Genomic DNA, 24044 nt, shown 5'->3' with positions numbered 1-24044 from the left:
GCATATCCAGAATCGACGAGATAATACTTACCTATAGGAGGTCTCGGGAATAAAGGATCTCCATCTATTGCATACTGCAACACCAATGAATCATGTGTGGATCCAGCTGCGCCTAGCCATGCATACTTGAAGATCATGTTTAAATCGCATATGGCCATTATGTTTAGACTTTTCTGTCCATTTCTATCAAAATACCCAACTGCATCACTACCTCCAACCATTACTTTGACATGCGTTCCATCAAGTGCTCCAACAAATCCACTAAAGAAAGGCCAATATCTTGAATCTTCTTGTAACTTACGAGGATAGTGCTGGAGTGATGTTGTTGTTGGAGTTTTTAAATACTCACATGGAATTCTCTCTACAGCGTCCAATACCTCATGGAACTTTCGATAAGCAGTCTCTTGGGAACGACCAAAAGTCATTCCAACAAAGCGTTGAGATGCATTTTGACCGCATGTAACCAAAAATATTGCCACCATCTCATCAATACTGATATTATCGGTACTCCGTAAGTTGTAACGTTGCTCCAGCGTTGTGCACAGGTTCTTGAATGCTTCCGGATGCATCCTTAACATGTTCATACAATTTACCGGCTTGTTACGAATCTGCCTTTCAAGGTTTTGCCAACCTAATCCTCGTTCTTCCGCCATTGGTTGTTTAGAAAAATAACGATTGTAATATTCCATCAAAGGATGCATTATCGTATCCATATACTCATCATCTTCTAGATTGTACAACTCTAGCAACTCGTCTTCTGTAAGATTTTCTAAACCCCGAGAATACAGCTCGTTTAATCGTATGACCTATAAATAGATGAGAATAAAAAAAAACTAGGATTAGAACTTAATTATTTTATTAATCATAAACCATGTAACATTAAGCAAAATAGAACTAATTTCTTAGCATTGAACCAAAAAAAAAAAACAAAAAAAAACCTTAACCTAAAATGCATTAGAAAAAGGAAAAGGAATATTATTAAAAGATTTTTAATCTTCTAGATTAAAAGTCTTCGTCTGACTTGATTCTCCATCACAACCCGTTTTCTTGGTTCCACCTTCATACCCTATCTCTTTGAATAATGACATGAGCTCTGTATGAGATGGAGCATTGAATTCTTCGTGAGTCTCCATGTTTGTGTTACGGATGTTCAAATCCAGGTTGACACTTGGAGGACCTCTTTGGCAACTTTGCAAATTATTGAGACGATTTCCAATGAAATCTCCGTTACGATCATATCCCGTATAACCCTCCAAGAATATGATCTTATCATGATCATTTTCACTAGAGACCATCATTTCTCGGGCAAAGAGATCCTCCTTTAGTACTTTGATACACGCCCACCAAAAATCTGTCCACCTTGTCAAACCTTGAATTGATTGCAAGACTCCATATGCCTCTTTGTATGGTGTAGCTTCATTCTTTTCTCTACGTTCTCTTGCCTCTTCTACTTGAGCACGACGAAATTCCATCATTTCTTTGAATTGTCCACCCATCTCTGTTTCAAATGCCGTTCTTCTTCGTGGCATGTTCTTTTCTCCACTCCGTAGTACATCTTTCCCTCGATTACTTGGGTATGGAGTAACACGTGATTGTTTTTTAGCTGACCGTTTCGCTGGACCAATTGGCGACAGTGGAGGAGATTTGTTTGTCATGGTTTGAGACTGTAGATGTGCATCCTTTGTAGGAGTACGGTTTGAATCATCTCCATCATCATCTACGGCTATCGGAACAAACTTGTCCACTGATTGCCTCTCATCTACCTCAGTATTGTTTGCATCTTGCTTATGAGTTGGGTACATAGCTTCTGGTTTACTGCCTTGATGACCAAATATGCGTCTCATAAGCTCCATATGGGGAATTCCTTCTTCACGGATAATTTTGGCATATGGTATCTCCTGCACAATATTTTTTAAGAATATTAATATGATAGCTAGCAAAATAAAATACGTATTACAAACAACCTTATTTTTGGACTTACAAAAAATAATACATAACCTTAAGTTACTATTAATATATAAATTAACTAATTTAAACTACAAAAAAAAAATACCTTTTCACGGTCAACCCACCAGTCCGGATCCATGTAAATCAAACCAGTGTTCTCATCATGGTGTATTCCAGTGAAATTTTTCAGCCTCTTATAAGCATTCCACTTATTTCTCAAAGCATCGTATTTGCTCTTGAAAGAATCCCACGGAAGATTTATCTTAGTTTGTTCCAAAAACTTTTCACAAATCCGCACTCGGCCGATTTCTTTTGGTAGCTTCTGCTTGTATCTAATTCTGGCTAATTCAACATCAAGAAGCTCCAAGAATATTCTGATATACTCATCATCCCATACAATTTGTTTCTATAATATACAGTAAAAATTAAATACTAAACATCCAACATTTTTAAACTGCGCATGTGACATATTCATTACCTTCTTACGGCGGATACTTCCACTCCCACCAACATCCTCGCCACCAGCTGCACCACCTTCATTAGACATCTTCATCAAAAACAAATAAAATAAATTAGTAATATGCACTAGTATTTTTAAACATATATAATAAACTCGATGGATAAAAAGAGTAGAAGAAAGAAAACCATACTACTGTTTCTTCAAAGTGTGCTTATTTGACAATAAGCTTTAGGCATCTATATATACAACTTAAATTTCCATGTACGTTTCAACGAGGAATAATAGTAGGAACATTTTTTTTTTTTTTAAAGAGTCTAATGAAAACTAGAAATTAAGAAATTTTTTGAAAAATCTTTGACCAAAGTTGTTTACGGGTGTTTAGCATAAAAATAGAAACAAATAACAAATAATTTTTTTTTAAATAATCGTTTGAATAATTTTAAACTGATAACTCAACTCTAACACATGGAAATTTCCATGATGTTGAATAATCTTTTGAGTTAGCCATTTTACAAAGGATATACCTCAAATTTGTACATCAACCATAACACATGATTATTCAAACTCAACTTCAAAAAATTATTTTTTTTCTTGATTGGTAACATTTTTGAATAAACTTTGAGTTAAGACCATAACTCAACTTAACTCAATGTTAAGTCATGTTACCAGTCAGAACCTAAATCCACTCGATAGGTTTGTAACCCACCAAAATTGACAAATTCAATTAGGTAGTTTTTTTTCCTCAATTGAAAAAGGTTTTGAAAAGCAAAAGGTAGAGATTACCGTAATTGCCAAAATTGTACAGGTAACTCTATAAATTCATAACTTTTTTTTAATAATCACTATAAATTTATAATGATTAATAATTTATAAATTAATAATATAGAGTCACTATTAATTAATAATTTATAAATTAATAATCGCTATAATTTATATCAATTTTGAAGAAAAAAAATTTCTATGGTATAATTATAGCGATTATTTAATGGGTTATTAACTCTATAAATTATAGCGATTATTTAATGGATTATTAATTCTATTATAGCTATAAATTGATATAATTAAATCGTGATTATTTAATTATAGCTATAATTTTTAAAATAATCCATTAAATAATCACTACAATTTATAGAGTTAATAATCGCTATAATTTTTTCTATGGTATAAACTATACAATTATTAATAATTTATAGAGTCACTATTTATAGTGATTATTAATCAATTTATAGCTATTATTAATTTATAGAGTCACTATTTAATGCCAAAATTGTACAGTAACTCTATAAATTAATAATTTTCGATGGTTGTAATTTTTTTGGTCAAACTTTTAGTTGTAATTTTGAACACAATTCAATAGTATAATAAGATAATTAAAAAAAACCTTTGTAAATATATAGTCACATCAATATTATAAATTAATAATTATATAAAATTAACAAATATAAGTATATATATTTATACTTATATATGTTATCAATTACTTAAAGTTTCTACAAAATAACTTTAAGTAAAGTAGGTTTTGTGATGAATTACAAGTTTTATGCTATCATTGGTAGAAAACATGTTATGTAATGATGTGACTATTCCAAAAGGTTTTCCAATTTTGAAAACACTATTAATTCCATTATATCACTTTATTATTTAATGCCAAAATTGTACAGTAAAACCTCCATAAATTATTACTCTATAAATTAATAGTTATTATAAATTAATAATTTTCTATAGTCCCAAGTTGGACCGTTGTAATTTTTGACACAATTCGATAATATAATAAGATAGTATTTTTTGAAATTTTTTTGTAAATATATAGCCCTGTCAATATTATAAATTAACTATTATATACAATTATCAAATATAACTATATATATTACACATTAACTTGTAATAGAGTTTATTTACAGTATCTAAACTTTTAATGTTCTCTTCAAAGCATGTACTGGCCGTTGATCAACGAACACAAACTTCACATTGCCTGTGAACCTGTCGATGATCAAGGACTCGGACGCGGAAGATCCCGATGTATTCTCCGGCGACGTCTCCGACGACGTTTCGTTAATCTCCGACGCCGTCTTCAGCTCGTTGTTGGTCTTCATATCACCGTGCGGGAGAAGCTTTGAAGTTTGTTAGAAAAAAAAATGTGAACTGTGAATTTTAGACTATCTTGATCCGAGTTTGTTAGCTTGAGTTCACCAGAGAAGGAAGAGGGAGAAAAAAAAAAAAAAATTTCTTAAATGTTTCACCCAACCAATTTTGACCACGTGGATGACTGTGAGAGACTCTTTTTTTGTTTTCAACCATGACTGTGAGAGACTCTTAAGAAGTCTTTCTTAGCGTATTCACCGATTTTGATTTAGTTTTAATCAGATTATAACTAAGAATCTCTACTTTTTGCAACCTCTCGTCGCCAGGGAGAAAAAAAAATTATCTAAAATTTTTTAGATATTATGATTATAGTTTTATTTATTTATTTACTAAATTTTATTTTCATATTATCCCAAATTCGCTCATTCCTATTTTATTTACTTCCTTTTCTAAAAAAAAAATTATATATATATATATATATAATTTCCTCTTCTTTTATATTTCCTTTTTTACTTATTTTCCTTTTATCTAACTTAGTAATTTACTAGTAGTACTGATAGATTTTAAACTTTTTATCCAAAGTTGTGTAATCGAATTACTTGTTGATCCAGAAAATTGTGAAATCGAATTTAATTGAATGGTTTAGCTTAATGTTCATAACGATTCCTTCTTATCATCTTTAGATGCTAAGGCTCAAAGAGTTGTGATTAGACTTAGAGTTGCGTGTGTTCTCTACTTCCAGTTGATACTTCTCAGTTCGTTCATTGGTTTAAGTCAACCATCATTCTCTCTGTTCTTTTGTAATCTGATTGCGTTTAATAAAGCTAAATTTGAATCTAAGATGCTTTGTTTTCTATGTAAAAGCCAAAATTTGGTTTCAAGCTACACTTGGCATGAATCTTGTTTTATGATCAGGATGGCTGCAGGGAAGCATTGTCTCCAAGATATGTTTTGTTCTGTTAAAGAAACAAAGATCGATCTTTTTTCTTCCTTACAATAGATTGAGAGCATTACCCTCACCAGTTCCACAACCGGAACTTCGTACAACATCAAGCTTAAGCAAACATAGAGCATCCCTAGATGCCGTAGCTTGCATCACAAGCCACACAAGTATCATTCAATTTCTAGTTCCCTTTCCTGTATCGATTACATTTCCATATCCCATTTGGTTAATTAACAGAAATTATGAGCAGAGCTTTGGTTTTAAAGGCTTGAAGCTGAAGCAGAACTAGTCTTGTGATTCAAGAGGGTTTTGCGTTACAATTAAAGTCTTTTGATATGTTTTCTCAAGTGTATTATTTTTCTTTTTCCACTCCATTTGAAGGTTATATAGAGTAGAATATGTGACAGCTAAATTCGTATGATACTATGCGCTGCTAACAAAATAAATTTGAAAATAAACGCATGGGCTAAAATGAACAAATAAATAAAGGCATATAAAGCTCATGTCATCGTTAAGAAAATTACATAGCTATATATATCAAAACGCCGAGAACTAGCTAACTCCAACATAGAAATACTTTACCACCAGACTACATACATGTTTATTTATGTAATCCATGCTATATATTTTTTTTTTAATCTTGTTTGGTTTGAATTTCACCATGAATCTCTTTAGGGATTTTACATTTTTTTGGTTTTTCCTTTAAATCACTTATTATTAAAAATGTGATTTTAATATCTCATTTTAAATCTTATGTTATTGAACTTGAAATTTATTTAAAATCATTCAAAATAACTTACAATCTCTTGTTATTCAATCAAATATATATAAAAGTCATATCAAATCCACTGTTATTCAAACTTAACATTTAAATTTCAAAATCTTAATAAAAAAAAAGTGATTTTGAGAGATTTTAGTTACATTTCTAGTTGAATTTTATGAATAGAAAACTCTTCATACATTTCTAGTTGAAATTTAGGAATGAAATTCTATAGTGTCATCTACTATATCTACTAACTAGATTTTAACCCGCGGTATATCGCGGCCAAGATTTTTTTTATATTTTATATAGTTTTGTTATTATATAATTAGTTTCTTAAAATTTGTAATTCTAAATGCAATGTATAATTTATTTTTAATTAATTAATTTTATAAAGTATTATTGGATTTTTTGATATTGCATGGAAACCTCTTGGCCCAGTGGTTGACGTACGGTTCATTAATGCTTATATACCAGGAAGTTTAGGGTTGGAACCCCAAATAATGTGATTTATTAATTGTGCCAGCGCAATTATTGCCATTTGCCGTGATTTTACATATAATTGAAGGTGATCATAGAGAAGGAGGTGCCCATCAAGAGTATGGAGCAAGAATGTATCAAGAGCATGGATCGGAGCAGGAGAGAGTATGGAGCAAGAGTGTATGTAGTGAATCTAATAGGATCACAAGGAATTGTCCATGATAGAATCATCTGTAATAGTTCTCATGTTTATGTAGTGAATCTAATAGGATCATAAAGAATTGTCCATGATAAAATCATCTGTAATAGTTCTTGTAATTTGCAAACAGTAATAAATCCATATGATAAAAAAAGTGTTATTGGAATGTAACATGTAAAAGATTTTATCAACCTGCGGTCCACTACAAAGTTTTTTTCCTCAAATTTTTAATATGTATAATTTTCATTTTTCTATCTTTAAAGAGTTAATTGGAGTAGTATTGTAATTTTTTTGTATTTTTCGTGTTACTAAATTTATCTGTATTTAATTTAAAATTCGGTAATTTAGAGGAGTATAAATTATCTACACTATAATTTTATAAGATTTTCCAGATTTTAAATTTTAATATTGAAATTATAATAGCCTTTTCAAAAATTTAACCCATAGTACATATGTATTCTAGTAATATATTAATCCTTTGATACACATCGAAAACTGTTTAAAAGAGAATAACATGTCCACTTAACTAATTTTATATCGAAATAATGCCAAACTGTGGAATATGCACAGTCAATAACCTTTATGCCATCTTTCATTTATATTAATAAACATTAGAAGTGATAATGAGTTAGCCAAAAACATCATTTATTATAACCATTAAAAAGAGCTTATGTCTCTTGAAGGCATAAGCTTACATCGTCCAACTTCAAAATAGATTTAAATCCAACAACCATATCAGCTTGTATATTAAATCAAGTTTGTTCAGCATTATGGCGTCTGCTTAATAGTCTTTTCTCTTTTGCGTTGGAGCCTGTAAATTAAAATCAAAAGACAAATATAATAGTTTAAGTGGAGACACGAATAAGTCAAACCTTTAGTCTAAATGCTTACATTGTTGCGACATGAGCCAGATATGAGTCATATGACTATGACAATGCTTTTGGATTTTGAAACACAACATTTGGTAGTAAATAAGCTTTTGATTTTAGTGTTGTTATGAGCTGTGCGCATGCGGTGAAAGAGAACTATGTATATTGTTAATGAGATAGTAGGTTGTTATGTGAGAGCATATAGTTTTATTTGTTGCATAAGATTCGAAGCTCAAAAAATTGAAAAGGAAACTCGAACAGATTGTTCTTAAGCGGAGAAGAACATTTTCGTATGCGAGAACTTAGAAGCAACACCGGTTCCATATAAAACTGACGAAAAAGGTTAGTACCACAATCCATCCCTTATAATAACAAACTTTAAGAATAAAAAAAAAAATTAGGTGGTCGAACGTGTGTGGTCTTCCTCAAGGTAGTTCCATGATAAGTTGAAAGTCTTTGTTTTATTTACATCTGAAGGCATAGATTTAACTTGGCTAGCATTCACGATTTGTCGGTGGTGTCTACAAAAGTGAAATGAAAACAAAAATCATGAGAAAAGAAGAAATATTGTGGATATACACGTTACTGTTGATACGTGATTATAACAAAGAGGCTTTCAAACATAAAAATTAAAATACAAACTAAGAAAAACATTATCTTTATAATAATAAACCTTGGTGGTTTGACCAAAAAAGGAAATATACCTTGGTCTTGTGAATGCTTGGGATTCTACGGCTTGACATCTCTAAGGAATGCTAGTAATTGAGCTATTGCTGGAGCCGAGTAAAGTTTGGAATAGGTTTTTGCTTGATGAGTGTAGACTGTCTAGTAGTCGATTAAAGATTAGTATTTATAGAGAAGGTAGCGTCTAGGTTTATGGTTTAGGTGATATGAGAATATCTTGGAGAGAAAGTAGGAAATCCAAGATACGAATCACGAAAATGGTTATTCCAATTTAATTTTAGGCTGTTTTAATCGTTAATTACGTGATACTATCATTAAGGGTTTACGAAGGAGTATTATTTTTTGATATGTATTTACGCTATTTTTAGCTAACTTTGCGGTATTAAATTCAAAATAATGTGATATTTGGAAGATTATAATCTGTTATTTGCAATGATTTGTTTGGTATGTTTTGCAGGATCGAGGCCGATTCAAATAGAATCCACCAAACAATCCAAATCCAGTAAACAATCCAAGAAACAATTAATTGTGATGCCCGTTTGAAGGATCCGACTCAATGGGTCGGTTTGAGGAAAAACACGCGGACCCTCAATTGGATCTGCGATTTCTGTTTTTATTTAGACAAAATTACCCTTATAAATTTCAATTAACGCTTTCCACAAAGCTTAATTCAGTGGCAATTTTAGTAAATAGGCTAGACATTTTGGACATTTTTTCAAATGTACTTCTTTTTTAATTAAAAGAAGATAAGATATAACCCCTAGTAAAATTTAGATTTTGTCATTCTAAAATCTCTTTTGGTTCTTTTGGCATTGCAAGGCGAAGAAGATGGAGATGATTTATACGTTACACTCAAGGACAAAGGTAACAAAGATTCTGCTGAGAATGTTATAAGCGTTATCTGTGTTTCTTGAATGGGTCTTTAGATTATGCATAAGTCTCTTGTGTAGATTCCTTGATCGTTGCTGTAATACCAAAGCAACCAGCTGGAGCTGAGACCTTTGAGGATGATGATGATGATGATGATGATTTGGTGAATTTTTATATCTTTGATCTGATGTTTAACTCTGGTTTCTTGTTTCTGACGTTCTAAGATTTCTTTTGGTTATTTTGCCATTGCAGAAGTTTAAGCTCCCACCGTCAGCAAGCCGGTGGAAGAGGAAGCTTTATATATTACTTTCTGCGTAACAAGTTAAAGCTTCCAGGTGAGTTCTTTAGTATCTCACATGCATTGTCTACAATTTCCAAGAAAGTATGAAACAAAAGTTGATCGATCTGTGTTGTGTGATGACTCTAGATAATGGGACTTTTCTCTTTAAGTCTGAAGATGTGGGTTATTACCACCTTATGGTTTATCTTGGCGCCTATTGCCCACCGGTGGGAACTATATTTGTAAGTCATCTTCATCTTCCATGTCTGGATTACGTACAATGTCTCATATTTTCGCAATGCCATTGGATATGCGTTCACGAGACATCTTGTTATCATTTAAACTTGATCTCCCTAGCAAGTCGTTTCTTTTTTACTTCCTTTGATTGGTTTTTTTTTTTTTTCTTTATTACGGTTTCAGTTATTAGGGACTGGCTTTTCAATCATCTTGCTCAATCTTGGTAAACGACAGCCTGGTGATGTTAGGTATGTACATTTCTTTATACGAAACTCTACCCTCCGTTGATCTGACTGACATAGAGCAACTCATTCGATTAAGACTGTGGTTTTTTAATGACTCTGGTTGATGTTTGCTGCAATAGTAGATGCCAAATTTCGAAACATAAAAAGAGGAAACTCTTGCTTGAAAAGAAAATAAGAATACAACATTCCAATGACACTAGAGCTGGTTTAAAATAAGTTAATTTAAAACTATTATAGTCATTTTCACTATTAAAATAAATAATCCGTCTAGTTGATTTGTAGCTTTCTCGATGTAAATTGAATGAAATACTTTATTCTGCAAATAACAATATAGCTGAACCACAAAAATTTGTCATTTTCCAATAAGGGAATTTATATCATTTTTATAACAAGGCGATGAATCATCAATTAATAGTTATACTAATTTAATTTTCAAAGCCAAGAAAAGTTGTTGAAGGAGAATATTATCAAGAGGAGACCCAAAGAAAGAAAGAAGCCATAATTATAACAGAGAGAAGAATCTGTTCAACCCAAGCAAAGCTTAATAAAGGCTTTAAAGCTCTGAGAAAGTCCACTGCAATATTCTCTATAAGATTTGAAGAAGCAATCTAATCTTTGTTGGCTCTGCTTTTGAGAATCTATATATACTCTTCATCTTCAGGACAAGTTTCTTTTCTTTTCTTTTTTTGTCTCTGTTTCATCTTGTAATATTCAAAGTTAAGATAAGATTCATTCATCTCAATAGCATGGTTGGTATTTTCTCAAGATTCTCTGTTGTTAGAGGCGGCCATAGAAGAACTCAGAGTGCCATCGTAAGCTCTCTTTTCTATTTGCTTGTCTGATTCCAGTAGAGATGGTTATATGGAACATGAGTTTTTTGTTCTGTTAGATTATTGCTTGACCTTTATGGTCATAAAGATTCCTTCTTAGAGAATAGAGTATGATGCTTCTCAGTTTTGTTTAATTCTTAGAGTTGCTTGTTTTCTAAATTTTTAGCTGAATATTTTGAGCATGTTTTTCATAGGTTCAAGCTATTATCTGCTTTTGTAACCTGATTAGATTTCAAGCAATAGTTGAATCTAAGAATCCTTAATTTATCTGAAAAAGCCATAAATTGGTTCCAAGCTACACTTGACATGAATCTTGTCTTATGGTCAGGATGGAAGGGAAACATTGCCTCCAAGATCTGATCCTGTTGCTTCAACTAACACCGCAACCGCTTCAACTCATGGGATCGAAGTAGCAACAGAGTTTAAACCGGTGGATCACCCGATGGAGCCCTTAGACAACGATCAGCCGATCCAATGTCCACTACCCGAGCCGTCCATTCTCAATGTATGATTCTTGAAAAACTTGCAAGAAAATTTTTTAAATGGTTTCTGTATTGTGGAAACTGCAAAGATAAGAGTGTTTGCGGAAAGCTTTACTCTTATTTGTACGATCACACAGGACGGGAGACTCTGGAAAGAGAGAGTGTCGGCTTCTTCGATGAGGAGACGAGGTGATTTAGCGATTGTCCAAGATGGGATGGATGAAGAATCTGACGTTTCTGTGACAATTCCATCAGGGACTAGCCAATGCAATACCAACCGTCTGTTCTTGCCTTCGCTCAGTGCGCCCGAACACGACTTGCTTAATCTACTAGATGAATGCAAAGTATCTGGTAGTATCTAAGAGCCAGGGCTGGTCTAGACTCTTTTTTTACATTTTGTGTGTATGAAAAAAAACAAATCATAGTGATTGTCATATATTTAACTTAAATCATATATTTCATGTTTCTGTGAATTATAAAAGATACATTGTGTAGCTAATGCTTTCCCAATTAAGACCGTTTGGTTTCTTCATTTGGCTGATGGACGCAGTTGCTACAGTAGCTTGCATCGCACGCCACACAAGTTTCATTCAATTTCGATTTTACTTTCCTGCATCCATGACATTTCGATTTGGTTTAGGAAACTTATGATCAGGGACTTGGCTAATTAAAAAGGCTTCAGGATTTGGATTTGGCAACTACGTTGTGTTTTGTTTTCTTTTTTTTTTTTTTCTTTTTCTTACGGGTATTATTTTTCTTTTTGCTCTCCATTTGAAGATTTTAGTAGAGTATGTGACATTCGCATGATGCAAATTGAAAATAATATATCCACTTGAAGCATTCAAGGACAAAGATGCACCAATATATAAAGGCATTAAGCTCATATCAAAATGCCGACAACTAGGTAATTAAAAATCTATAAAAATCATATTATCTTCCGAATTTAAAACCCGTCTCCCTTTAAAAGGTCTACTATGTCAAGAGGGGCATATAAATTCTATAGTTCCGAGACTTTGGACACAAATTAATGCATAGAAGGATCCATGACTTGACCAAGGAACAAAACCAGTCCGCTTCTGTGTTCTTTGATGAGGAAAAGGAAAGGATGATCCGCTACGAAGTCATACTTCTTTAGCACACGAAAACCACATCCTCCAGCACCTCTTAATGCGGCAGCAGCTGCAGCTTTCGATCCCACTTCATCGACCTCGATGCAAGACTTGTGGAAGATCTTGGACGATGGCACCTCCAAACCAAAAGCCTTGAGAGCTTTAGAGGCTTCGAAATCAAAAGCAAATTTAAACCTTGGAATCTTGAGTTCTCCTATATCTCCCCGGTGGCTAGGAAGGACCTTGTTGTCCTTAAAGAATCCACGAGTAGAAGCTAATCTCTCCAGCATTGCAGGCAACCCATCTTTCTCATCAGGGAGATAGATTTGCATCGAGAAAATACGACAGTCTACGAGGCTTGGTCCTCTGTACTTTAGATCGAGGACTTTGAATCCTTCAAAGACATCGAGATGGAATCCGAAGGAGCTACGGGTCATGAAGGGCACACGTACTTTGGTTCCATCAAGAAGGTGAAAGTCGGAATCTTTTGTTAGAGATGGATCGAACTGTCCAACCCATTTTCCATTGAAGAACAAGGCATTAGCAAATATGTGATCAGTCTGATCAGAAGCAGAGTTTGGTGGAAGAAGATTAGTGATGAGTCCATTTGTCTGCTCTTCAACCCATGAATTCACCTCTTTAGTCACTTCATCAGCCTGTCCAAAACAAACATATATACAAAAACAGCTATCAACATCTGTGATTTGATTTCACAAATTACAAGCCTCGCGTATACTTCATTTAGCACAAATCTTAACATGTTAGTATAAACCCTAGCTAGTACTTTATATATAAGCACACATATAAATCTAAGTGTCTAAGCATGTTACTATGTTACATCTAAGCATGTCACAGTGTTACATACATCTAAGCATGTTAATCCCTGGTAAATTTACCAAGGAGTTAGGTTTATCTGGATCAAAGAGAGAGTACCTTGGTGAGAAAGTCAACTTCCTTGAAAGCAGCTTTATACGAATTCAACAAGAGATCCTTGAAAGAAGGTTTCACAAAGAGAGACTTTTCGATCCAGAAGCCATTCGCCGCCAATATCGTCGGGCCGCCAATCGCGGTGCTGTCGGCGAGGACGGTGGTGACGATCCGGGAGGAGACAGCGTGAAGCTCATCGGTTGAAGAAGCCTGGAGTAAAGAGACAATCTGTTCTGCGGTGTCTCCGGGAGATCTGGCGGCGACAAAACTGAGGATGACGTTGATTAACGCCGGCGAGAAGACGAGGTTCGAGGTTTTCCCGGCGGTAGTGTTGATCACGTGCTGAGCCAACCTCAAAGCAATGTCGTGTTGATTCCCTACTGGTTTTTTAAGGTCAGTTAGGCAGCCAATTGGGACTCTTTGGGATTCTTTGAGGTCCATGTCCATCTTTCTCTTCTTCTGTTAAATGTTTTGAACAAACCTCTTCACACAATATATAACCCTACTTAAACAGTTATTATAATTAATTATAGTTGCCCTTTTTATATCTTATTAACTAAATTTTATTTTCATATTTTCCCAAATTCACTTAAATTTGAAGATTTTACTAGAAGATTTTATTTATTTATATCCCAAAAAAAAAAGGTTTTATTATTTGGTACGGTTGCAAAATTGGACCCGATACCATATTTCTTTTTCTTCTAGTTAACAATAAATATAATTTTCTCTTCTTCTATATTTCTTTTTTATTTATTTTCCTTTTATCTATCATCTTAGTAATTTAATATTGATAGATTATAAACTTTTTTTCCAAAGTTGTATACTGGAATTATCTGTTGATCCGATACCAGAAAATTATGAAATCGAATTCAATAGCATAGTTTTTGTTCTATTAAGACTGTTTTTTCTTTTATAAAGAAACTAGATTTTAATAATGGAAAACATACAACAGTTCAGCAGTTCAGCGGGAATCGATGCCGTTGCCGGAAAAGGAGATCGGATCTTGCTGATGAACGGAGACAGAGGATTCTGCTAAGATTTGTGCTTGAGCTTTATGTTCATAGTGATTCCTTCTTAGTTCTTACTATACGATGCTTCTCGTGTATACATTGTGTAGCCAGTGCTTTCCCAAGGAAGACCGTTTCATGACTTCATCGATAGGCTGGTGATGAAGCTGCTACAGTAGCTTGTATCACACGCCACACAAGTTTCATTCAATTTCTAATTCTTTTTCATGCATCGGTTACATTTCGATATCCCATTTGGTTTAGGAAAATCAGATAGAGCCTTAGTTGAAAAGGCATCCGGAATCAGGATGGTTTTGGCAACTACGTACGTGTGTTTCCTCTCCAATATTTGAATATGTGAGCTGAATTCGCATGATACTATGCTAGTATTAAAAAAACAAATTGAAAATAATATATAAAATAAAAAAGCCAGGAAATAGGTAACTAGCTAGAAATCTCTAACAATAAAAATAAACCAAAAATAAAAATCATATCAAAACGCCAGGAAATAGGTAACTAGCCAGAAATCTCTAAAAATTCAATTTTTTTCTTCCAAATCTTAAACCAGTTGGCATAAAAATTCTATAGTTCCGAGACTTTGGACACAAATTAATGAATAGAAGGATCCATAACTTGACCAAGGAACAAAGCCAGTCCGCTTCTGTTTTCTTTGACGAGGAATAGAAAAGGATGATCAGCCACGAAGTCATACTTCTTTGGGGAAGGACCACGACAGCCGCCAATATACATTACTGCGGCAGCAGCTGCAGCTTTCGATCCCACTTCATCAACCTCGATGCAAGACTTGTGGACGATCGTGGACAATGGCACCTCCAAACCCAAAGCTTTGAGTGCTTCAGAGGCTTCGAAATCAAAATCGAATTTAAACCTTGGAATCTTGAGTTCTTTGATACCCGCCCTGTGGCTAGGAAGGACCTTGTTGTCCTTCAAGAATCCACGAGTAGAAGCTAATGTCTCCAGCATTGCAGGCAAGCCATCTTTCTCATCAGGGAGATAGATTTGCATCGAGAAAATACGACAGTCTACGAGACTTGCTCCTCTGTACTCTAGATCGAGGACTTTGAATCCTTCAAAAACATCCAGATGGAATCCGAAGGAGTTACAGGTCATGAAGGGCACACGTACTTTGGTTCCATCAAGAAGGTGAAAGTCGGAATCTTTTGTTAGAGATGGATCGAATTGATTATCCCATTTTCCATTGAAGAACAAGGCATTAGCAAATATGAGATCTGTCAGAGCAGAAGCAGAGTTTGGTGGAAGAAGATTAGTGATGAGTCCTTTTGTCTGCTCTTCAACCCATGAATTCACCTCTTTAGTCACTTCATCAGCCTGTCCAAAACAACCCAACAAAAACAGCTATCAACATCTGTGATTTGATTTCACAAAGTCAAAAGCCTTGTGTATACTTTAGCACAAAATCTTAACATGTTAGTATAATCTCTAGAACTTTATATACAAGCACACATCTTAAGCATGTCACGATGTTACATCTAAGCATGTCACTATGTTATATATCTAAGCATGTCACTATTAGTTTAATTATTAAATATATTAATATTAAACTTCAATATAATCCCTAGTAAATTTATAAAAGAGTTAGGTCTATTTGGATCAAAGAGAGAGTACCTTGGTGCGAAAGTCAACTTGGTTGAAAGCAGCTTTGTACGAGTTCAGCAAGAGATCCTTGAAAGAAGGGTCCACAGGGAGAGACTTGTCAATCCAAACGCCATTCGCCGCCGATATCGTCGGGCCGCCAATCGCGGTGCTGTCGGCGAGGACGTTGGTGACGATCCCGGAGGAGACAGCGTTAAGCTCATCGGTTGAAGAAGCCCTGAGTAAAGAGACAATCTGGTCTGCGGTGGCTCCGGAAGATCTGGCGGCGATAAAACTGAGGATGACGTTGATTAACGCCGGCGAGAAGACGAGGTTGGAGGTTTTCCCGGCGGTAGTGGCGATCACGTGTTGAGTCAATCTCAGAGCAATGTCGTTTTGATTACCTACTGACTCTTCCAGGTCCTTCAGGATTTCATATTGTTTCTCTAGTGATTCTTCTTGGTCCATCTTTCTTACGGCGAGTTAATTTTTTGGGGATTTTCTTATACGACTTCTCTTCTTATATGTTTTGATCAAACCTCTTAACATAATAACCCTATTTATAGAGTTATTATGATTATAGTTTTATTTATTTATTTATTTACTAAATTTTATTTTCATATTATCCCAAATTCGCTCATTCCTATTTTATTTACTTCCTTTTCTAAAAAAAAAAAATTATATATATATATATATAATTTCCTCTTCTTTTATATTTCCTTTTTTACTTATTTTCCTTTTATCTAACTTAGTAATTTACTAGTAGTACTGATAGATTTTAAACTTTTTATCCAAAGTTGTGTAATCGAATTACTTGTTGATTATTGTGAAATCGAATTTAATTGAATAGTTTTTGTTCTCTTAAGATTTGTGCTTGAGCTTAATGTTCATAACGATTCCTTCTTATCATCTTTAGATGCTAAGGCTCAAAGAGTTGCGTGTGTTCTCTACTTCCAGTTGATACTTCTCAGTTCGTTCATTGGTTTAAGTCAACCATAATTCTCTCTGTTCTTTTGTAATCTGATTGCGTTTAATAAAGCTAAATTTGAATCTAAGATGCTTTGTTTTCTATGTAAAAGCCAAAATTTGGTTTCAAGCTACACTTGGCATGAATCTTGTTTTATGATCAGGATGGCTGCAGGGAAGCATTGTCTCCAAGATATGTTTTGTTCTGTTAAAGAAACAAAGATCGATCTTTTTTCTTCCTTACAATAGATTGAGAGCATTACCCTCACCAGTTCCACAACCGGAACTTCGTACAACATCAAGCTTAAGCAAACATAGAGCATCCCTAGATGCCGTAGCTTGCATCACAAGCCACACAAGTATCATTCAATTTCTAGTTCCCTTTCCTGTATCGATTACATTTCCATATCCCATTTGGTTAATTAACAGAAATTATGAGCAGAGCTTTGGTTTTAAAGGCTTGAAGCTGAAGCAGAACTAGTCTTGTGATTCAAGAGGGTTTTGCGTTACAATTAAAGTCTTTTGATATGTTTTCTCAAGTGTATTATTTTTCTTTTTCCACTCCATTTGAAGGTTATATAGAGTAGGATATGTGACAGCTAAATTCGTATGATACTATGCGCTGCTAACAAAATAAATTTGAAAATAAACGCATGGGATAAAATGAACAAATAAATAAAGGCATATAAAGCTCATGTCATCGTTAAGAAAATTACATAGCTATATATATCAAAACGCCGAGAACTTGCTAACTACAAATCTCTAAAACTCAATTTTTCGATTCAGTTTTCATTCTGAATTCCTTCCAAATTTCAGAAGATGAACAAAATTAACTCTGAATTTTGTGTATACCTTTTTTGTTGTGTTAAAGAAGATTAAATATTGGGCTCTTTTGATTTCCTCTTAGAGGTATTGTGTTTGTATCCTGTCTCTGTTCTGCTCCCACCATGTCTTGGCATGCACTTCACCAAACCGTTCCCGACTGCAACAAACACCCGTTTCGATTTAGTTTTTGAGTAAACTAAAAAGAGATTTTCGTATGTTCGGTATAGTTTGGTTTACCTGAATCTGACGCGGCGTAACTCTCTGGTTCCATCTGGTAACTGTCTGATGGTAATGTAGACGCCAGGCTCGTCCTCTTCAACCCACTCAGCTTGCATTTCACTAGCATTACTCATGGAAGGCGGTTCGTCCCTCGATGAGGTGGTGATTCGTGCTGCGTCCATTGGTGGTCCATAAAAGTGATGTGGGACACTTCCGCCTGGTGGTCTGAAGTTGTTGTCTCTTTGCGTCCAATCTCTGCTTTCTCTTGCTGAGTCTATCCTTGTGTAAGTTGAATCTCTTTGCGACTGAAAGAAGAAACAAACACAAGTTGAAAGATAAGATAAGATTACTCATAAATAACCATCTCTTTTAAGTTGTAATGTATAGAGTGATGTTGTTTCTTACCTGGTCTTCGGATCTACCAGGGGTTTGAAGGGCTTGTCGGTTAAATCTTTGAACATTGTAAAGCTCAACTATTCTGTCATAGTTCTCACCCCACCATCTCTGAGCCTGCCACTTGTCGAATACCTCCCGGCTACAACAAATATGTAAATGTCATCAAATCATTGTATTCTTTAGTGAAACTTATTATTGAAAATGTTATGGATTATATCATGTACCTAAAGCGTATGCGTTTAAGATCATTTCCTCCACTGGGAAGTGAGACGAATGTGATATGAACACCTGGCTCTACTTGAGCCATCCACTCCTTTGGCTCGTCATCTTCTAGTACCACATCACAAGACTGAGCAGAGATGGATTCACGTTCACCACCATACATCGATGTGAATGGCCGTCCAGATTGATGGTAGGAGGATCTTGGTAAGTCCCAAGCCGGAGTGGAGCTAGTGCTTCCACCCGGATAAGGGTATGGAACACTTTCTGATGCAGTGTCAAAATCCGGAAACTTTCTCTGCTCTTTCCTCAAATTGCTACTCGAGGAGCCCGGAGTTGGCTTGCTTGGTTTATGAGTACCGGAGAATTTCGACGCCATATCTTTGATCTGCATATAGCATCCATGCCAAAAGAAAGCTGACAAAATTATAATCTTATACACACAACATAGTACTAGGCGATCATTGGACAGCATAATGTTTGACTTGGACAGAACAGGTAACAAACAGTAAGCAAGTAATAAAAGTCTTCTGCCATGAAACAAAATGAGTCAAGAAATGGATGATTTTTCTTTTATCCCAACTAGGAAAAAAGGAGTCTACTATCATCATTCATAAAGAGCATCAATAAAGCTAGAAGAAGATCTGATATAATTTGAAACATAAAATATAGTTCATCCTGTCTTCTCCGTGAATAGAACATAATCATAACTTCTTTTTTTGCTTCTTTTGATTTACTATATACATATATATACTTGCCCCACCACAAAATTCTTCTTTTCTCATGTCTAAATAAGAATCCACTAGGGACTTATTCTAGGAAAGTATATATAGATCAATCTTCAATAACAAGCAAAAAACATGTTCAACAAGGCGTGACTCCCATTAGCCTTTTTAACCTTAATGAAATAATATCCACACACATATCATCAGCCACTAGTAATCCTAAAATTCAACGTGAAACATAATTTTGAAGGTTTTAATTATTTGTACTAATTGTTGCTCCAGTTAATGTCTAGTCACATAGAGGGGAGGGAAAGAAAAAAAACACTGACATAACCTATTAAAGATAGATTTGTAAGAGATTCCAAGGAGGGAAGTGATGTTGCATCACCACCCGTAAGATCTTTTCTAAAAGATCCGAATTTTGTTTGTAACCTGCATGCAGCCTTAACTACAGTAACCTCTCTATTACTTTTGTACTTGACAGCCAGATTTCAAAACTTTTATCATCCAAAAAAAAACTGTTTATATAATTTTTTTTCACTACAATTGTTAGAACAGTTTCACAAAGGACCATTTTTCTCAATTTTGGGTTCTGTGGGTTTTGTTTGTTTCACGACCAAGGCAATTAGGAAAAGAAAAAAAAAAAAAAGCAACAAAATAAAGTGAAAAACAAAAAGAGGCTAAGGAATGAAACAAGGAAAGAATTGATCTTTCTTTAGGGAGAGAAAGAGACCTGTGTAGTTAGGCTTTTAACGGCTTCTTTAGTGTTGGGAGTGGTGCTCCCACGCGCTTCATCTTCTTCATCCTCACCTCTGTCAGCCATTTTCGTACAATTTATGCAAGTAAACATCTTTGCACTCTTTTTTATGCTCTCTGCCTTTTAAACCTTTTAAACTCCTATATTAATAACCATAAACACACTGTATTAAACATCGCAACCAAGCCAACCACTACTCATCATTCATAAATAAAGATAGATATCTAAAGGAAACAAAAATGGTAAGTGGTGCTAGATTGCTAGAGCTTAATTAATTATAGCATTAGATAAGCAACTCAACTAATGAAAAGTTAGTAAAAAAACCCAATAAATAAACATTTTGAACAAATGATCGTCTTCTCTTCCGGAAACATGTATATATAAAAGAATAAATTGTATATATAAACACATACAGATTAAAGAATCATATTTTATGTCAACATTTCAAGAAATTAAGGAACTCACGAAACAAAGTGGAGAGAGGTACAAGTTTTTTTTATAGTATATAATTAAAAAAAGCCACGCTATGAAGGTTCATAATTAGGGGCAATATCTTGATAAAGACAAAAGTGTTCAAAGATTAACTTGGGGATCAGAGAGGAGAGGAGAGGACCACAGAGAAAGAAAAGAAAAGAAAAAAAACAATCTCAAACGATTGTCGAGGCACCTGAATAGATCAAATTATAGTCTTTTGAATAATAATAATAATATCTATCTGATGATATATGATCATGATAGAGACAAGCGATGATATTTTAAAAAAGAAAAGAAATATAATTATATAAGTATTTTGTTCTTTTATTTTTTTTAATAAAGAAAGTGGTCTGAATAGAGAAGAGCCAAACTGAGTGTGTAAATGCTTTGTTGTGCAGCAATACCCAAGTAAAAGACCCCATCTCCTCGTCACACACACACACACAACACATTAATCAAAAGTTTTAAAGAATTATTTCCTCCGGCAAGCCGAAGTTTCTGACATTTAAATATTGGATATAAAAATATTTAGAGAGCATTATACAATTCTATATAAGTGCTAAAAAACAAACAATATGTGTGTTTCTTCTCATCACTAGCTCGTATCCAAAATACTGTTTTAATCTAATACTCAAAAAAAAAAGACACACTCGAATTTTATTACAAGCCAGAAGTAAAGAAAAGAACTTTTGCAACAAAATAGAATCTTTAGCAGTCACGTGTATGAAAAAAAAGAGAGCTAAAACCAAGAAAGAAAGAGTTGGGTTCAAGTGATGATGATGGACCAAATCTTAATGCATGTCGAAAAAATGAATCGAATCCAAAGTATGTAAAAATATTTAATGTTTTTTATGTATTAATAAATAAAAAATCTCAGGTATTACATTGAATGAGGAAGTATGGGGTGAGTTTTATGATACCTTTGTAATGGATAGTATGTTTACTAAAGGGTAAAAGCGTGTGTATGTCTGAGCTGAGGGTTGAGTAATTATTTCCTTATATAGCCCATCAAGGCTGCAGAGATTTAGCAGCAGCGTTACAGGGTCAGAGTAGTAATCAGAGTAAATGCTGGGGAAGCAAAAGGACGAAAAAACGTAATTGATTATTTCTGAATCGCCTTTCTTTTTTAATTTTTATTAGAGAAAAAGAAAGAAAACACACAGTTTCTTCTTTCTTTATTTCTTTCTTGTCGAGTTAAAAAAAAAAAAAAAAAGCAAAAGTAAAGTAGCAAAAACAGTAGTCAAGACCAGAGAAACTTTGATATGAAAGAAAAAAAAATGAAGATTTCCAAGAAAGACTGAAAATTCTCCTTTTGCCTAGGAGTTGATCTGTTGGTCAGTAAAAATGGATAAAGATTTGGGGTAATGTGTTTGTTTTGTTTGCCACTAATCAGAAGAACGACGATTTAAAACAATCAATCATAGAAGTAATGAATGAAGTAGAATGCAACAGTTCAATCAGCAAAAATAAATTCAGAAATGAACCAAAAAAAAAAAAGTTTGATATAAGGTTTGAAACTAAGTGACCAGCTCCAGCTAACGAAAGAATTTGTTCTGAGTCGTACCTGAACCACAACGTCTTCTTGGACCGGAATCAAACTCTTAGAGAAACAGCAATAATATCGTATTCGTCAAGAGGAGATTTTAAAATACACAAAAAAAATATAAGAAACCGGGTGACCCGGTGTAGATGTTACACGGAGGTTCGGGTTATGGTTTAGAAGAGAAGGATGACGGAGAGAAAGAGAGAAGACATTTGGAGGACTCTGGCCGTGAGTTATTTATACTAATATGTTTGAGGAAACCAACAACAACAAAATACTAGAAAAAATATATTAACGGCGTTACGACGTGAGTTGACGGAAGATACACTTTATTTTTTTCCTTTGAGTAAACGATGAAATATGGTCTCGAGAAGAGACGGCAACGAGGGCCCATTTGGTGTTTGCCGGTGACGGACCTCAAAGCAGACAGAGAGAGATATGTTACTTACGTGTGCAAGAAGTAGGCTACGTGGCGGTTTTTGATTGGCTGATTATAGTTTTAAACGGGTCGGGTACTATGGTCACGATTCACCCCATTTAGGTGTACCACAACGTTTTTTCTTATTAGTTGTTGTTGCCTTTGATCTCTCACTCTCTTTTAAAGCTTTTTAGATAGAGAGGTCAATCATGTGTGTGTCAAATATTTGAATTTGTTCTTGTTGGGATAATTTGTAATCTTTTAATCGGTTCCAAATGCTTAATAGCTGAATTAATATGATCAAATTAATTTTAAAGAGTTTTCAGGTGATTGTTACTAATAATTAAGTTATTTGATGATCTACATCTTAATCAAGATATTTTGTAATCTTTCAAGTGTATTGTAAATTATGAACTGCGTGATTTGTATTCGAATGAATCCCTATATCTAAAGATTATGAGACTTATATTTATAGGTTGTCCAAATCAGGTTTTGCCTTATAATCGAAATCATGAACGGGCTAATCACAACTTCACTGACTATATTGATAACTAGGTAACCATCTGCATTATGTGAGAGATAAATCGATTCAAACAAAATTATTATTTGAGATCTAAAATGTCAGAATAATAATTTTACTCATAATTTTTTTGTTTTATTCAAATTTGCTTTAATTCTTTTTGTGAAATAGGGAAAATAATTAAAACTTAGTAGAATTTTTTTTGATAAAATGTTATCAGTTATGGTGATCTATCTTTTTGAGTTTTTAAAACTAAAATTCACATAATTTCTATTTCACATTATTCTCTACATCGATATGCCACTAAATAGATAATACAATGTTTTTAGACTAATCAATTAAAACTAATCCTAAGTTTAAAAAATACCATGAAAAAATGTACAAAAGTGGTAAATAATAACTAAAAAGTGTAGTAATGGTGAAAATTTATAGGAGAAAATGAATGTATGGAGTTTTCAAAAAATTCAATATCATGTTAAGATCATTAAATCACTATTTATTATTAAAAAGTTAATATCTTATTACTAAGATTATTGTGGTAGTTATTTTTTGATAAAATTTTAAATATATTTGAATAGTCATTAGAATTTATAAATAGGAGACAGATTTTTTTTTTCAAAAAATTAAATTGTTGATAAATTTAAAATTGTTTATGTAATATTATTTATTTTAAGATTATTATGATAATTAATTATTAAAAGATACTTGAATAGTCATCAGCTTTTTTTTTTATCGGAGAATAAGTTTGCATTTCAAAAAGTTAAATAGATTCAAGTTGACTATTCAAAAAATTCAATATCATGTTAAGATCATTAAATCACTATTTATTATTAAAAAGTTAATATCTTATTACTAAGATTATTGTGGTAGTTATTTTTTGATAAAAATTTAAATATATTTTTGAATAGTCATTAGAATTTTTAAATAGGAGACAGATTTTTTTTTTCAAAAAATTAA

The 24044-nt window shown here is 33.5% G+C and overlaps 5 protein-coding genes across 6 annotated transcripts; 2 read left to right on the top strand and 3 right to left on the bottom strand.

The window, feature by feature from the left end:
- Positions 8981-10147, top strand: LOC104788983. The gene is made up of 7 exons (XM_010514740.1): positions 8981-8984; positions 9244-9288; positions 9375-9483; positions 9547-9629; positions 9722-9816; positions 9995-10059; positions 10114-10147. The coding sequence occupies exons 1-7, from the start codon at positions 8981-8983 to the stop codon at positions 10145-10147; spliced, it is 435 nt and encodes a 144-aa protein (XP_010513042.1).
- LOC104785992 lies at positions 9375-11871 on the top strand. Its single transcript, XM_019245757.1, has 7 exons — positions 9375-9457; positions 9547-9629; positions 9722-9816; positions 9995-10059; positions 10495-10868; positions 11215-11391; positions 11506-11871. The coding sequence occupies exons 5-7, from the start codon at positions 10803-10805 to the stop codon at positions 11728-11730; spliced, it is 468 nt and encodes a 155-aa protein (XP_019101302.1). The 5' UTR covers positions 9375-9457; positions 9547-9629; positions 9722-9816; positions 9995-10059; positions 10495-10802; the 3' UTR covers positions 11731-11871.
- Positions 12393-13851, bottom strand: LOC104788982 (serpin-ZX-like). The gene is made up of 2 exons (XM_010514739.1): positions 13411-13851; positions 12393-13133 (listed from the first exon to the last, which is right to left on the bottom strand). Exons 1-2 carry the CDS (start codon positions 13849-13851, stop codon positions 12393-12395), a joined length of 1182 nt encoding a protein of 393 aa, XP_010513041.1.
- LOC104785991 (serpin-ZX) lies at positions 15021-16493 on the bottom strand. The gene is made up of 3 exons (XM_010511293.1): positions 16394-16493; positions 16059-16342; positions 15021-15761 (listed from the first exon to the last, which is right to left on the bottom strand). The coding sequence occupies exons 1-3, from the start codon at positions 16491-16493 to the stop codon at positions 15021-15023; spliced, it is 1125 nt and encodes a 374-aa protein (XP_010509595.1).
- Positions 17651-22361, bottom strand: LOC104785989 (protein Brevis radix-like 1). 2 transcript variants are annotated; one of them, XM_010511290.2, is made up of 7 exons: positions 22171-22361; positions 21527-21620; positions 20109-20272; positions 18656-19038; positions 18441-18570; positions 18054-18340; positions 17651-17973 (listed from the first exon to the last, which is right to left on the bottom strand). In XM_010511290.2, exons 3-7 carry the CDS (start codon positions 20223-20225, stop codon positions 17895-17897), a joined length of 996 nt encoding a protein of 331 aa, XP_010509592.1. In that variant the 5' UTR covers positions 20226-20272; positions 21527-21620; positions 22171-22361; the 3' UTR covers positions 17651-17894. The 2 variants fall into 2 exon arrangements, with proteins under 2 accessions (XP_010509592.1, XP_010509594.1); XM_010511292.2 differs by lacking the exon at positions 21527-21620.

The sequence above is a fragment of the Camelina sativa genome, chromosome 5 (assembly GCF_000633955.1).
Source record: "Camelina sativa cultivar DH55 chromosome 5, Cs, whole genome shotgun sequence".
NCBI classification, from domain to species: Eukaryota; Viridiplantae; Streptophyta; class Magnoliopsida; order Brassicales; family Brassicaceae; genus Camelina; species Camelina sativa.
The sequence above is the reverse complement of the archived record's forward strand: the minus strand, read 5'-3'. Positions and strand labels throughout refer to the sequence as shown.